At 43.1% G+C, this 15,249-nt stretch overlaps 1 protein-coding gene across 2 annotated transcripts in view; it reads right to left on the reverse strand.

Moving 5' to 3' along the window:
- Window positions 1-11,738: 11,738 nt before the first annotated feature.
- The window catches only part of LOC106561926 (DNA damage-binding protein 1), a 31,794-nt gene continuing 28,283 nt past the window's right edge, over window positions 11,739-15,249 (reverse strand). For both annotated transcript variants that reach the window (XM_014126329.2, XM_014126330.2), the window contains exons 24-26: window positions 14,350-14,452; window positions 12,426-12,549; window positions 11,739-12,210 (exon numbers count right to left, since the gene is read on the reverse strand). In XM_014126329.2, the coding sequence (XP_013981804.1) occupies window positions 12,127-12,210; window positions 12,426-12,549; window positions 14,350-14,452 (311 nt within the window). In that variant the 3' untranslated portion in view covers window positions 11,739-12,126. The remainder of the gene's footprint in view (window positions 12,211-12,425; window positions 12,550-14,349; window positions 14,453-15,249) is intronic.

The raw sequence follows: 15,249 nt of genomic DNA on the forward strand, positions 1-15,249 counted from the left end.
TCTACTTACAGTTGATATGCCAGCTTGTGAGGATTAAAATAGCCCACAGAAAGCTGCTATTGTAACACATACAGTTGAAGTCGGAAGTTTACATACACCTTAGCCAAATACATTTAAACTCAGTTTTTCACAATTCCTGACATTCAATCCTTGTAAAAATTCCGTCTTAGGTCAGTTAGGATCACCACTTTATTTTAAGAATGTGAAATGTCAGAATAATAGTAGAGAGAATGATTTATTTCAGCTTTTATTTCTCTCATCACATTCCTAGTGTGTCAGAAGTTTACATACTTACTGAGTGTATTTGGTAGCATTGCCTTTAAATTGTTTAACTTGGGTCAAACGTTTCGAGTAGCCTTCCTCCTGACAGAGCTGGTGTAACTGAGTCAGGTTTGCAGGCCTCCTTTCTCGCACACGCTTTTTCAGTTCTGCCCACAAATGTTCTATAGGATTCAGGTCAGGGCTTTGTGATGGCCACTCCAATACCTTGACTTTGTTGTCCTTACGCCATTTTGCCACAACTTTGGAAGTATGCTTGGGGTCATTGTCCATTTGGAAGACCCATTTGCGACCAAGCTTTAACTTCCTGACTGATGTCTTGAAATGTTACTTCAATATATCCACAGAATTTTCCTACCTCGTGTGGCCATCTATTTTGTGAAGTGCACCAGTCCCTCCTGCAGCAAAGCACCCCACAACATGATGCTGCCACCCCCCTGGTTCACAGTTGGGATGGTGTTCTTCGGCTTGCAAGCCTCCCCCTTTTTCCTCCAAACATAACGATGGTCATTATGGCCATACAGTTGTATTTTTGTTTCATCAGACCAGAGGACATTTCTCCAAAAAGTATGATCTTTGTCCCCATGTGCAGTTGCAAACTGTAGTCTGGCTTTTTTATGGCAGTTTTGGAGTAGTGGCTTCTTCCTTGCTGAGCGGCCTTTCAGGTTATGTCGATATAGGACTCGTTTTACTGTGGATATAGATACTTTTTTACCAGTTTCCTCCAGCATCTTCACAAGGTCCTTTGCTGTTGTTCTGGGATTGATTTGCACTTTTCACACCAAAGTACGTTCATCTCTAGGAGACAGAACACGTTTCCTTCCTGAGCGGTATGACGGCTTGACGGCTGCGTGGTCCCATGGTGTTTATACTTGCGTACTATTGTTTGTACAGATGAACGTGGTATCTTCAGGCATTTGGAAATTGCACCCAAGGATGAACCAGACTTGTGGAGGTCTACAATTTGTTTTCTGAGGTCTTGGCGGATTTCTTTTGAGTTTCACATGAAGTCAAGCAAAGAGGCACTGAGTTTGAAGGTAGGCCTTGAAATACATCCACAGGTACACCTCCAATTGACACAAATGATGTCAATTAGCCTATCAGAAGCTTCTAAAGCCATGACATCATTTTCTGGAATTTTCCAAGCTGTTTAACGGCACAGTCAATTTAGTGTATGTAAACTTCTGACCCACTGAAATTGTGATACAGTGAATTATAAGTGAAATAATCTGTCTGTAAACAATTGTTGGAAAAATGACTTGTGTCATGCACAAAGTAGATGTCCTAACCGACTTGCCAAAACTATAGTTTGTTAACAAGAAATTTGTGGAGTGGTTGAAAAACAATTTTTAATGACTCCAACCTAAGTGTATGTAAACTTCAGACTTCAACTGTAGCTGCTGAAACCCATCTGTGGTCACATCTGCCATTTGGGCTGGTGAGTGTTTCTATCTCAGTGTATTGCTTAGAACAGTAGTTAGTGAGTGCATTAATTATGCTTCAAAGTTATCAAGGTTACATATTTATTTTATTTATTTATTTAACTAGGCAAGCCAGTTAAGAACAAATTCTTATTTACAATGACGGCCTACCGAAAGGCCAAAGGCCTCCAGCCGGGACGGGGGCTGGGATAAAAAAATATATATATCTAGGACAAAACACACTTCACGACATGAGAGACAACACAACGCTACATAAAGAGAGACCTAAGCCAACAACATAGCAAGGCAGCAACACATGACAACACAACATGACAGCAGCACAACATGGTAGCAGCACAAAACGTGGTACAAACATCATTGGGCACAGACAACAGCACAACGGGCAAGAAGGTAGGCACAATAATACATCACGCAAAGCAGCCACAACTGCCAGTAAGTGTCCATGACTGAGTCTTTGAATGAAGAGATTGAGATAAAACTGTCCAGTTTGGGTGTTTGTTGCAGCTCGTTCCAGTCGCTAGCTGCAGCGAACTGAAAAGACTAGCAACCCAGGGATGTGTGTGCTTTGGGGACCTTTTAACAGAATGTGACTGGCAGAACGGGTGTTGTATGTGGAGGATGAGGGCTGCAGTCGATATCTCCGATAGGGGGAGTGAGGCCTTAGAAGGTTTTATAAATAAGCATCAACCAGTGGGTCTTGCAATGGGTATACAGAGATGACCAGTTTACAGAGGAGTATAGAGTGCAGTGATGTGTCCTATAAGGAGCATTTGTGGCAAATCTGATGGCCGAAAGGTAACTAACATCTTGCCGTTCGAGAGCACCCTTACCTACCGATCTATAAATTACTTCTCCGTAATCTACCATGGGTAGGATGGTCATCCGAATCAGGGTTAGTTTGACAGCTTGGGTGAAAGAGGAGCGATTACGATAGAGGAAACCAAGTCTAGATTTAACTTTAGCCTGCAGGTTTGATATGCACTGAGAGAAGGACAGTGTACCGTCTAGCCATACTCCCAAGTACTTGTATGAGGTGACTACCTCAAGCTCTAAACCCTCAGAGGTAGTAATCACACCTAAGGTGGAGAGGGGCATTCTTCTTACCAAACCACATTACCTTTGTTTTGGAGGTGTTCGGGGCAGAGAAAGCTTGTTGGACATTAAGAAAGCTTTGTGTAGAGCGTTTAACACAAAATCCGGGGAGGGGCCAGCTGAGCATAAGACTGTATCATTTACATATAAATGGATATTCCATCCACTTTTTGTTTTATGGTTATGTGGAATAACTATCAGACCATAAAACTCAGCCTGACTATTAGGACAAGCTTATTCCATCAGTAGTCCTCCCTCGTGCCGCCAAATTTCATATTTACAGCAATTGACAAAGCAGGCCGTCACTGAATATTTAATGTGGGTATTCACAAAACATCCATGCCAATTATGACAATGACTTGTAGTCAAATTTGATATTTGCTATATGGACCTCAACTCTCAGAACAGTACATGTAATATTCACAAACATTTTTATTTAACTAGGCAAGTCAGTTAAGAACAAATTTTTATTCACAATGACAGCCTAGGAACAGTGGGTTAACATGGGCAGAACGACAGATTTTTACCATGTCAGCTTGGGGATTCGATCTAGCAACCTTTCGGTTACTGGCCCAACGGTTACTAGGCTACCTGCTGCCCCAAAACATTAACCCTTAGTCATCTACTGGAAGCTGAACTACACAACACAGTCCTGATTAACATAGAGTTAATTTCTTAGAACTAAAGATCTCAACTAAAGAGATGTGCCTCACCTCAGCTCACATTGTTGAATATAAGGTAATATTTACAGTATATTGTGAAAGTATTCAGACCCCTTGATTTTTCCACATTTTGTTACGTTACAGCCTTATTGTAACGTAACATATTGTAAAATGTATTATCAATCTACACACAATACCCCATAATGACAAAGAAAAAAAATTACATAAGTATTCAGACCCTTTACTCAGTACTTTGTTGAAGCACCTTAGGCAGCAATTACAGCCTCGAGTCTTCTTGGCTATGATGCTACAAGCTTGGCACACCTGTATTTGGGGAGTTTCTACCATTCTTCTCTGCAGATCCTCTCAAGCTCTGTCAGGTCTGAGTGGGAGCGTCGCTGCACAGCTATTTTCAGTTCTCTCCAGAGAGGTTAGATCGGGTTCAAATCCGGGCTCTGGCTGGGCCACTCAAGGACATTCAGAGACTTGTCCCGTAGCCACTCCTGCGTTGTCTTGGCTGTGAGCTTAGGGTCGTTGTCCTGTTGGAAGGTGAACCTTCGCCCCAGTCTGAGGTCCTGAGCGCTCTGGAGCAGGTTTTCATCAAGGATCTCTCTGTACTTTGCTCTGTTCATCTTTCCCTCGATCCTGACTAGTGTCATGACGTTGGCCTGTGGGTAAGGTTTATGATCCCCCCCATAAATACCTTTCTCCCTTCCCTCTCTCTCTGACTCTACTGAAGGACTCTTGAATAGCCTTTGTTAAACATAGAGAGTCTGGGAACATCAAACAAGTGGGGGGAAAGGAACCATATTTCGGTAATAGAACCAGTTGAAAATATGCGTTGGTACTTAGTGAATAGGATGTCTGTTCGGTTGTCATCTGAGACATTATGACTGATGACAGGACGACATAAACTGTATCTGGGAAAGTCTACACATTCTAGTTATCAGATTCACATGGAATTGTTGTGCAAATTAAATGTTTGAATATGAAACTATTTGTGATAAGATTAAATGTAATCTTAGCTTCCAAATGAGAGAATTGGGTTTTCATAAGGTTAGAGCCCTGCTCAATCAGTGGCCCGCCCCTGTGAAGAGACATTGGTTATAAACTATGAAACACACCCTTCTCTCCCTCCACTATATAAGCCCTTGACGAAAATGTAACCTCCTGTTCCGAGGACGATAGGACGACGGTCCATACGTTAAAAAGGACTAACATGTCAACTACAGAACCAAGCCAACCTCAACGTGAGCTTTGGTTGTGAATGGTATGAGCTTTGAACTCTTATTCACTAAAGAAGTGAGACATCCTAGCCGTTGAGTTAGCAACAGCAGCTGTAAACGTGGGCTAGGAAAGGACGGACGACGTAACCAATCTAACACATAACGAAGATACTACAACGTATCCAATTTACTACCAGAGACATTCTTCCGAGGACAGCAAGATCTCTGTTGGGCAACACGACCAGCATCTACGACCAACCAACCGAAGCGCAGCTCAGAGTAAATATTTATTGCATTTTCCTTTTCCAAATGGGCGGTAATTTAGAATGCATAAGATTCTGTATTTACAAAAGATTAGCTTCTCCCTTTGTTCCTCAGTCTTCCCGCTCTTTCATTCAAGCCCAACCCCCTCTCTTTGTGTAACAAGCCATCATACAGGTTCCGTCTACCAGGGACGTTTTCAGTATGACATAATTTGCATTCTGTGTATATGTAATTCTGTGTGATTAGTTAGGTATTTAGGAAATAAATAATTAAACCCAATTTTGTATTGCTGATTCAACTTGTTAGCCAGAGTTCGTGAAGATAACCAAGAATTTACAACTTTCAGATGAGACTGAAATAAGGTGACGATTAATATTGACTGCTATTGATGTAAAATATTACTAGGTCTTTCAGAGTTTATTCGGAAGATAACAGCTCTATAAACACTCTTTCGTGGTGCCCTGACTTTCTAGTTAATTACATTTACATGATTAGCTCAATCAGGTAATATTAATTACAGAGAAAGGATTTTATAGAATAGCATGTCATATCACTTAATCCGGCATAGCCAAAGACACGACACTAGCCTCCCAGTCCTTGCCGCTGAAAAACATCCCCACAGCATCTTGATCTTGATTTCACCAGACCAGAGAATCTTGTTTCTCTAGGTCTGAGAGCCTTTAGGTGCCTTTTGGCAAACTCCAAGCGGGCTGACATGTGCCTTTTTACTGAGGAGTGGCTTCTGTCTGGCCACTCTACCATAAAGGCCTGTTTTGGTGGAGTGCTGCAGAGATGGTTGTCCTTCTGGAAGGTTCTCCCATCTCTACAGAGGAACTCTGGAGCTCTTTCAGAGTGACCATCGGGTTCTTGTTCACATCCCTGACCAAGGCTCTTCTCCCCCGATTGCTCAGTTTGGTTCCAAACTTCTTCCATTTAAGAATGATGGAGGCCACTGTGTTCTTGGGGACCTTCAATGCTGCAGAAATGTTTTAGTAGCCTTCCCCCAACCTTTCTGGGATTGCACCAGAATTCCCATAATAATATCTCTCAAATCTCTATATCATTATGGATAGTTTGATGTTGGGGGGGGGTCAGAAATCTTGTGCACAAAGCTGAAAAAACCCTACATCAAATAGATTCGATAGATCATAATCAAACTCTAAAATTATGGGTGTCATTGAGGATGTTTAAAAAGAAACTTGATACAAGCGTGGTAAATTCTGAAAATATGCCTATTATACAGTGAGGTCCAAAAGCATTTGAAATGATAGAATTTTCATCGATATCGGGTGAACCGTTTAGAAATTACAGCACTTTTTGTACATAGTCGTCGTTCCCCCATTTTAGGCAACCCAAAGTATTTGGAGAAATTCACTTATGTGTATTAAAGTAGTCAAACGTTTAGTATTTTGTCTCATAGTCCTCGCACGCAATGACTACATACATCATGCTTGTGACTCTACAAACTTGTTTGATGCTTTTGCAGTTTGTTTTGGTTGTGTTTCAGATTATTTTCTGCTACCATGATTACGGATAAACAAGAACTGTGAATATTTGTATTTATTAGCGATCCCCATTATCTGCTACTCTTTCTGGGGTCCAAACACATTAAGGCACTTACATCACACATAAAACAAAAGATAAAAACAGTACATCACATAACATTATTACGCCACTAAATATCTACAATACAAAATGTATAATACCACCATACAACAATATTACAATGTACGTGTGTGTAGAGTGGGTGTGCTAGCTTGTGTGTGCGTATTGTATGCGTGTGTCTGTTCTTGTGTGTGTGCATCTCTTCACCAAAAAAAATCTGATTCTACTTCTTGCATCAGTTATCTGATGTGGAACAGAGTTCCATATAGCCATGGCTCTATGTAGTATGTTCTTGACTTCGGGATTGTGGTATGCATGAGTGTCCGAGCGGTGTGCTAGTAGTTTAAACAGACACCTCGGTGCATTCAGCATGTCAACACTTCTTACAAAAACAAGTAGTGATGAAGTCAATCTCTCCTCCACTTTGAGCCATGAGAGATTGACATGCATATTATTAATGTCAGCTCTGTGTACATTTCAGGGCCAGCCATGCTGCCCTGTTCTGAGCCAATTGTAATTTGTGGCACCTGACCACATGACTGAACAGTAGTCCAGGTGCGACAAAACTAGGGCCTGTAGAACCTGCTTTGTTGTTAATGTTGTTAAGAATGCAGAGCAACATTTTATTATGGACAGACTTCTCCCCATCTTAGCTCATGTTGTATCAACATGTTTTGACCATGACAGTTTACAATCCAGCGTTACTCCAAGCAGTTTAGTCACCTCAACTTGCTCAATTTCCATATTATTTATTACAAGATTTAGTTGAGGTTTAGGGAATAATTTGGCCCAAAAACAATACTTTAGTTTGAAATATTTAGGACTAACTTGTTCCTTGCCACCGATTCTGAAACTAACTGCAGCTCTTCACTCACTGTAGTAGCTGACTTGTATAGTGTTGAGTCATTAGTAAAGATTGAAACAAGTAAGGGGCCTAGACAGCTGCTCTGGGGAATTCCTGATTGTACCCGGATTATGTTGGGGAGGCTTTCATTAAAGAACACCCTCTGTGTTCTGTTAGACAGGTAACTCTTTATCCATAATATAGCAGGGGTAGGCCTCCCGAGTGGCACAAGGCACTGCATTACAGTGTTGAGGCGTCACTACAGCCTGATCCCAGGCTGTGTCACAGCCAGCCATGACCGGGAGTACCATAGGGTGGCGCACATTTGGCCCAGTGTCGTCTGGGTTAGAGGAGGGTCTGGCCGGTGGCTTTCCTTGGCTCATCGCATTCTAGCGACTCTTTGTGGCAGGCCGGGCACCTGCAAGCTGACCTCAGTCGTCAGTTGAACAGTGTTTTCTTCGACACATTGGTGCAGCTGGCTTCCAGGTTAAGCGAGCAGGTGTTAAGAAGCAGCGCAGCTTGGCGGGTCATGTTTCGGAGGACGCAACCTTCGCCTCTCCCGGGCCCGTTGGGGAGTTGCAGCGATGAGACAAGATTGGATCGCAATTGGATATCATGAAATTGTGGAGAAAAAGGTGGTCAAATTTCAACAACCCCCCCCAAAAAAAATGTACAAAATAATTGCAGGTGGTGTAAAGCCATAACACACACGTTTTTCCAGCAGCAGACTATGATCAATAATGTCAAAAGCTGCACTGAAGTCTAACAAGACAGCCCCCACAATCATTTTATTATCAATTTCTCTCAGCCAATCATCAGTCATTTGTGGAAGTGCCGTTCTTGTTGAATGTCCTTCCCTATAAGCGTGCTGAAAGTCTGTTGTCAATTTCTTTACAGTAAAATAGCACTGTATCTGTTCAAACACCATTTTTTCCAAAAGTTTACTAAGGGTTGGTAACAGGCTGATTGGTCAGCTATTTGAGCCAGTAAAGGGGGCTTTACTATTCTTGGATGACGGAATTACTTTTGCTTCCTTCCAGGCCTGAGGGCACACACTTCCTAGCAGGCTTAGATTGAAGATTTGGCAAATAGTAATGGCAACATCGTCCACTATTATCCTCAGTCATTTTCCATCCAAGTTGTCAGACCCCAGTGGCTTGTTATTGTTAATAGACAATATTTTCACATTTTCCACTCGCTTTACGTAATTCAAAATGACAGTGCTTGTCTTTCATAATTTGATCAGTTATACTTGGATGTGTAGTGTTAGCGTTTGTTTTCTAATCTCGCCAATGCAAAAATCATTAAAGTAATTGGCAATATCATTTTATATAGGTTTTGTGATGAGCCATCTGATTCAATGAATGATGGAGCTGAGTTTTGTCTTTTTTTATTTATTTTTGTTTCATAATATAATTTCTTCTTTTTATTCAGTTTAGTCACATGATACTCAATTTGCAGTACATTTGCCAATCGGTTGTGCAGCCAAACTTATTTGCCATTTCTTCTACCTCATCCCTCTGAACCATACAATTTTTCCTCATCAATCCACGGGGGTTTAACAGTTTTTACAGTCATTTTCTTTATGGGTGCATGCTTATTAGTAACTGGAATAAGCAATTTCATGAATGTGTCAAGAGCAGCATCTGGTTGCTCCTCATTTCACACCACAGAACTTTGTGGTTGCTAGATTGTGGTCAATACATCTGATGGATTTGGATACTGCTTTAAAGCAAATTCCTGCAGCATTAGTAAAGATGTGCTAAATACATGTGAATTGCATTCCTGTGCTGTTTGTAACTTTCCTGGTTATATTGACTGATAACCTGAACCAGTTTGAAGGTTTTTATTGAGTGAGCTTGATGAAAGCCAGTCAATATTTAAAATCACCCAGAAAATATACACTATATATACAAAAGTATGTGGACACCCCTTTCAAATCAGTGGATTCAGCTATTTCAGCCACACCCATTGCTGACAGGTGTATCAAATTGACACAGCCATGCAATCTCCATAGACAAACATTAGCAGCAGAATGGCCTTACTGAAGAGATCAGTGACTTTCAACGTGGCACCGTCATAGGATGCCACCTTTTATGAAGTCAGTTCATAAAATGTCTGCCCTTCTAGAGCTTCTCCGGTCAACTATAAGTGCTGTTATTGTGAAGTGGAAATGTCTAGGAGCAACAACGGCTCAGCCGCAAGGTGGTAGGCCCCGTTATGTGAGCTTGTGTGACCACCGAGTGCTGAAGTGCGTAAAAATTGTCTGTCCTCAGTTGCAACACTGCAACACACACCTCTGGAAGCAACGTCAGCACAAGAACTGTTCGTCGGTAGCTTCATGAAATGGGTTTCCATGGCCAAGCAGCCGCACACAAGCCTAAGATCACCATGCGCAATGCTAAGCGTCGGCTGGAGTCTTGTAAAGCTCGCCGCCATTGGACTCTGGAGCAGTGGAAACGCATTCTCTGGAGTGACGAATCTGGTTTTGGCGGATGCCAGAAAATCACTACCTGCCGGATTGTGCCAACTGTAAAGTTTGGTGGAGGAGGAATAATGGTTTGGGCTAGGCCCCTTAGTTCCTGGGAAGGGAAATCTTAATACTATAGCATACAATGACATTCTAGACTATTCTGTGCTTTCAACGTTTGGGAAAGCCCTTTCCTGTTTCAGCATGACAATGCCCCTATGCACGAAGCGAGGTCGCTATATGAATGGTTTGTGAGATCGGTGTGGAAGAATTTCACTGGCCTGCAGAGCCCTGACCTCAACCGCATCGAACACCTTCGAGATGAATTGGAACGCCGACTCCGAGCCAGGCCTAATCGTCCAACATCAGTGCCCGACGTCACTAATGCTCGAGGCTGAATGGAAGCAAGACCCCGCATCAAATGTACAAAAAGTTCTGTAATTTCTACGTTTTAGTCATTTAGCAGATGCGTTATTCCAGAGCGATTTATAGGAGCAATTCAGGTTAAGTACTTTGCTCAAGGGCACGTCAACAGACGTCGTTTCGGGTGATTCGAACATTTCAGTTACTGACCCAACGCTCTTAACCATTGCCACCCGATATGGATGAAAATACCCTCAAATTAAAGATGACAGTATGCACTTTAACCTCATAGTCGCTATTATTTCAAAGCCAAAGGGCTGCAAAACCTCCATCAAAATGGATCAGTTCCGATTGCTTTCATCGGATGATAGACGCAACAAGGCTAGGATCACCCACTCCGCATGTAACATGTAAAGCATGCTCGTCATCAAAACGAAGCACCGACAGACAAGGGAGAACCTGCCTAGAGAGAACATAAATTAGGGATGCTGTTTGATTTAACAAAATTGGTTTGGTCCTGGCGGAGGATGTTACGGATGTTCTGGTGTACAGCTGACATCGGCAGATAATGCCTCTCCGGGGTTTCCTATAACTACATATACACTTAAGTACCTCTGTGCAGCCACAGCGGACATGTGGTCCAGTTTCCTGTCGTGTTGGCAGTAGTGCGTCTCTGCTCTATGGCATCAGTTGGTTGCTGGCAGTCTGGCACCACCATCTTTCTAGATGTAATTCCGGCAAGGGTCTAGCCTACATCAGGGACCGTATGTAATCAAGCGTCGGAGTGCTGATTTAGGATCAGTTTTTCCTTTTAGACCACATCAAAAATTGATTAGCCAAAATGCTATATGAATACGGGCCCAGTGCTAGTGCTATTCAATTCCAGCCTTCTCCCTGGCAGTTAATTAATCATTGGATTGACCAGAGTTACCACCTGGTAGCCCAGAAACTCTGTAGATAACTGTCATGTAATAATTATAGCTAAGTACTTATCTCATTGACTGAGCACAGCTCATTCTGGTTCCGTTGGAACCCTGAGGTCTCTTGCACACTGTCACAATATGCACCATGACTAACTACTTCTACTCTGACTTTGCTAATAAATCTTTCACCCTTTTCTTATGCCTTGTGACATACTTAGTCAAAACAGAGTTAAGAGAAGAATTCAACTATAGGAGACAATGCAACAACAACAAGTTCATATAGTGCATTGTAGTGGTAATTTAGCACAAATGACCATTACTGCACTCAGTGACATCGTTTAAGTCACGCAGTGACGCAGAGCTATTTACAATAGTGAGTGCATGCATATTCGATAATAGGATATGTCATTGTTGGTTGGCATGTGCGCTTCTATGAATTGCTTTTGAAATTATACTGTGGTGTAGGACTTTGGACACGATTTGAAACCGACTTAAGTTAATGCTCAGAAGTGAAAATGAAATGAATATCGTCATTCTGTGGAAAGATCGGAGACCTGAACTCAAGAGGTACACAGTACTAAAGCAACCTTTATTAAAAGAAACATGGAGAAACGCCAATGACAAAATAGCGAAGAAGGTATCGTTATCCTACTTTTGTGGATCCCTGTCAAATCCATGAGCCATCTTTCCTCGTCCTCGCACTGCAGTGATTTAACCAGTCCCTTTGCTTGTCATCGTTATGGTCGACAGGCCATTTTGTTTATCCAGGCATTTGTGAAGTATTGATGTGGGATCGGATTTAAAAAAAACATTGTCAATTAATTTGAAGTCCGGAGGACGGTCATGCAAACACCTTTTTATTTATTTATAAGTATTTACAGAGCCCTAGCCCCCCCTCCTCCCGGTTCCCTCCACCCCACTCCCCTCCGTAATGGCCGGAGTCTGAGTGGGAGGGGCTAGTGGATCCTTGTCAGCTCCTCCACAATCTTTATGACCTCGTCCACGGTGGCCTCGCGCTTCATGCCGCTGCCGTCATCAATCTGAAATGCAGAAGAGGGTGTTATGTCAGCTCACTGTCCCAGTAGTTTGCATTAACCCGCACGGCTATGGGACACATGCATCTAAGTGATACCTTTATCAAGCGTCACTGCAGTCCAAGAAGTGTGAGCGAGCGAGCTCGTTTGTGTGTGTGAGAGAGAGAGTGTGAACGAGTGTGTGTGTGTGTCTGTGGGAAAGTGTGTATGCGTGTCCGAACCTGTAGCGTGCTGACCACCTCCTGCATCTTGGCGCGGCCCAGGTCCAGGAAGCTCTCGATGAGGTCCCCGTCGATGAAGCCCGTGGCCTGCTCAGTCTTACGCTCCGTATGGAAGGACCTCCAGGTGCCAGAGTCAAGGAAGACAAATAACACACACACACACACCCCTACAGCAAAGCCACTCCTCTTACTAGGAACTCTGTCCTTTTGAGTACCATAACCTGCATTTTTGGGGGTTTGAGTACTCATAGAATGTTCACTCTAAAATATGAGCACCTGTACGGAATAATTTAAATGAGTAGCAGCCCCTAAAATGTGAACTGGCACCTTTTTCAAAGGAAAGTACAGTGTAAGTGATTTTAGACCACTATAAGATTCTCTCAAACGTGTGAAATTACCGTGAAACTGACGGTTATGGATGAAGACTGTCTTGAAAATAAAACAACAGTCATAAGAACGAACAGCTGACTGAAGACGGGACAGCCGGGAATTTGTGCGGTTGAGTCCGTTTCTGTGGTAACATGGACACCAAACATGATGGAACTTTGTTGCTCCTTGCTGAAACAAGCAAGTGTTGTAGTAAACAAGTCTTTGGTTGCCTAGGCAACAGCCCCTCCCTGCAACAGCAGCAGCACAGAAATAGTGAACAGAAGTCAAAATAACAGGCTTGGAAGCTCTAACCCTTGCAATTTGACTGGTAAAATGATGGGTACATGCAATGGCTGCCTGGTATTTTTTTCATTTTCTTTTTGAGCTTAGAGCACCTGGTATTCCCAGTTGGTCTCCCATCCAAGTTCAAACCAGGCCTGACCCTGCTTAGCTACTGAGATCAGGTGTGTTCAGGGTGGTATGGCCAAAGCATTTTTTTTTTTACTCCATTTTCACTCCGAATTACAGCCTTTGGCTCATCGCTGCAACTCCCAAATGAGCTCGGGAGAGGCGAAGGTTGAGTCATGCATCTTCCAAAACATGACCTGCCTGGCCGCACCACTACTTATCACACTGACCTGAGGTCAGCTGCACCGATGTTTCGGAGGAACACCGTTTGACTGACGACTGAAGTCGGCTTGCAGGTGCCCGGCCCTGCCACAAGGAGTCACTAGAGCGCGATGAGCCAAGGAAGGCCCTCCGGCAAAACCTTCCCCTACCCTGGACAGCTGAGTCAATTGCGCACTGTCCTATGGGGCTCCCGGTCACGGGATCGAACCCCCGGCTGTATTGGCACCTCAGCACTGCGATGCAGTGCTTTTGACCGCTGCGCCACTCACTGGTATTGTGATGCAATCATTTCCATGGTAATGTAGAATGTTGATTCAAATGATGTTAACTGATGTGGCTCATGGAATAAAATGTCATTTTTGTAATGTCAGCTGAGTTTAAAATCAACAAATCACAGCACATATTGATGGCTACACTTCCTGCTTTGCGCCTCACAATGGCCACCAGTCCACCCATTATACTATCATTGACTTGAATTTGGACGCCCGTTCTATTTTTATGGCAGCACATGCAGTCAGGAGCGAAGGAGTGGCTATTCGATTTGGTTATTACAGTGATTGGCTGGCCAATTACCGTTATCCAAAATTCCAAGGCCGTCAACCCTATTGTTACTTCCCCGTATCACATACACACGGCTACTTGTCAACTTCAGGCCGCCGCTTCATTCACGCATGACACAGTAAACACGGGGCCTTGTCATTCATTCATTCATTCATTCATTCATTCATTCATTCATTCATTCATTCATTCATTCATTCACGGGCTAGGCATGTTATGACAACCATTACCATAATGACAGCGCACGTCAAGGTTGGTGGTACCAAGTTCTGCCAACCATGACAGTACTGCTCACCGGTTCTGAAAAGGCACTTTCAATGTGATACACAGGGGCAGGGTCCACACACACACCAGAAGGAAAGGATATAAGCTGTGCTCGATCTTGCCCACGCTCTTGATGACCTTGTTGAGTCGGTTCTGCAGGTCCAGCAGCAGGCTGTACCAGCCCTCGGACAGAGAGGTCACAAGACCTAGAGAGATAAGACAGGTGGCTTGTCATTTATGGGACAAAATAAAAGGAGAACCGAAATAGATGTGTGCAGATCCGTACGCTCGTGGTGCTCGCCACTCATACCTAGTGAAGGAGAAAAGATGGAAGATGAGAGGGAATTTGAGTCTGGGTTGTCTGACTGAGGGAAAGTGACATTTTTTCTCTCTCCAATTTGTGCCTACTGAACATGTTGTCGTCCACAAACACAAACGTGTTGTGCAGCTTTTTGCGGGGGAATAGTCATTGCAGAACTTCAGTGAACACTCCACTCATCATTCCTCTTTCTTTAATATCACAGCTATGAAAGAAATTGAGAAAGTAGATTTGACTTTGATTTTGGAAGTCACTTGGAAATGACTAGCAGATGCGTCCCCTCTACACTGCTTCCCACCTCTCATCCTTAAGATGGGTGCTGACGTAGTTGAGGAAAATCTGTAGAGCGGACCACTTCACTATAACAGTACATAGCCTAAAAAAAAAAAAAGACCAGAGGGAATTGGGGACCTTGAAATGGGCATCAGTACTGGTTCAGTAGGCACCAGGAAAACAACATTTTGAAACCCAAGCGCTGCTACAGAAACATGTCCAATAAGAACACAGATGTCTCTCTTGCGGTCTCAAAATGTTTCGTGCTAATGCATGCTCTACGACCCTGGGGTGTATTCATTACGGCAAACTAACAAACCACAGCTAAATGTTTTGCAATGGAAAAAAAAACCAAGTGTTTCTTATTGTACAAATTCAGGTTAGGCCCTCCCGGTTTCATCCGGGGGGCAT

This window comes from Salmo salar, chromosome ssa11 (assembly GCF_905237065.1).
Source record: "Salmo salar chromosome ssa11, Ssal_v3.1, whole genome shotgun sequence".
Lineage (NCBI taxonomy): Eukaryota > Metazoa > Chordata > Actinopteri > Salmoniformes > Salmonidae > Salmo > Salmo salar.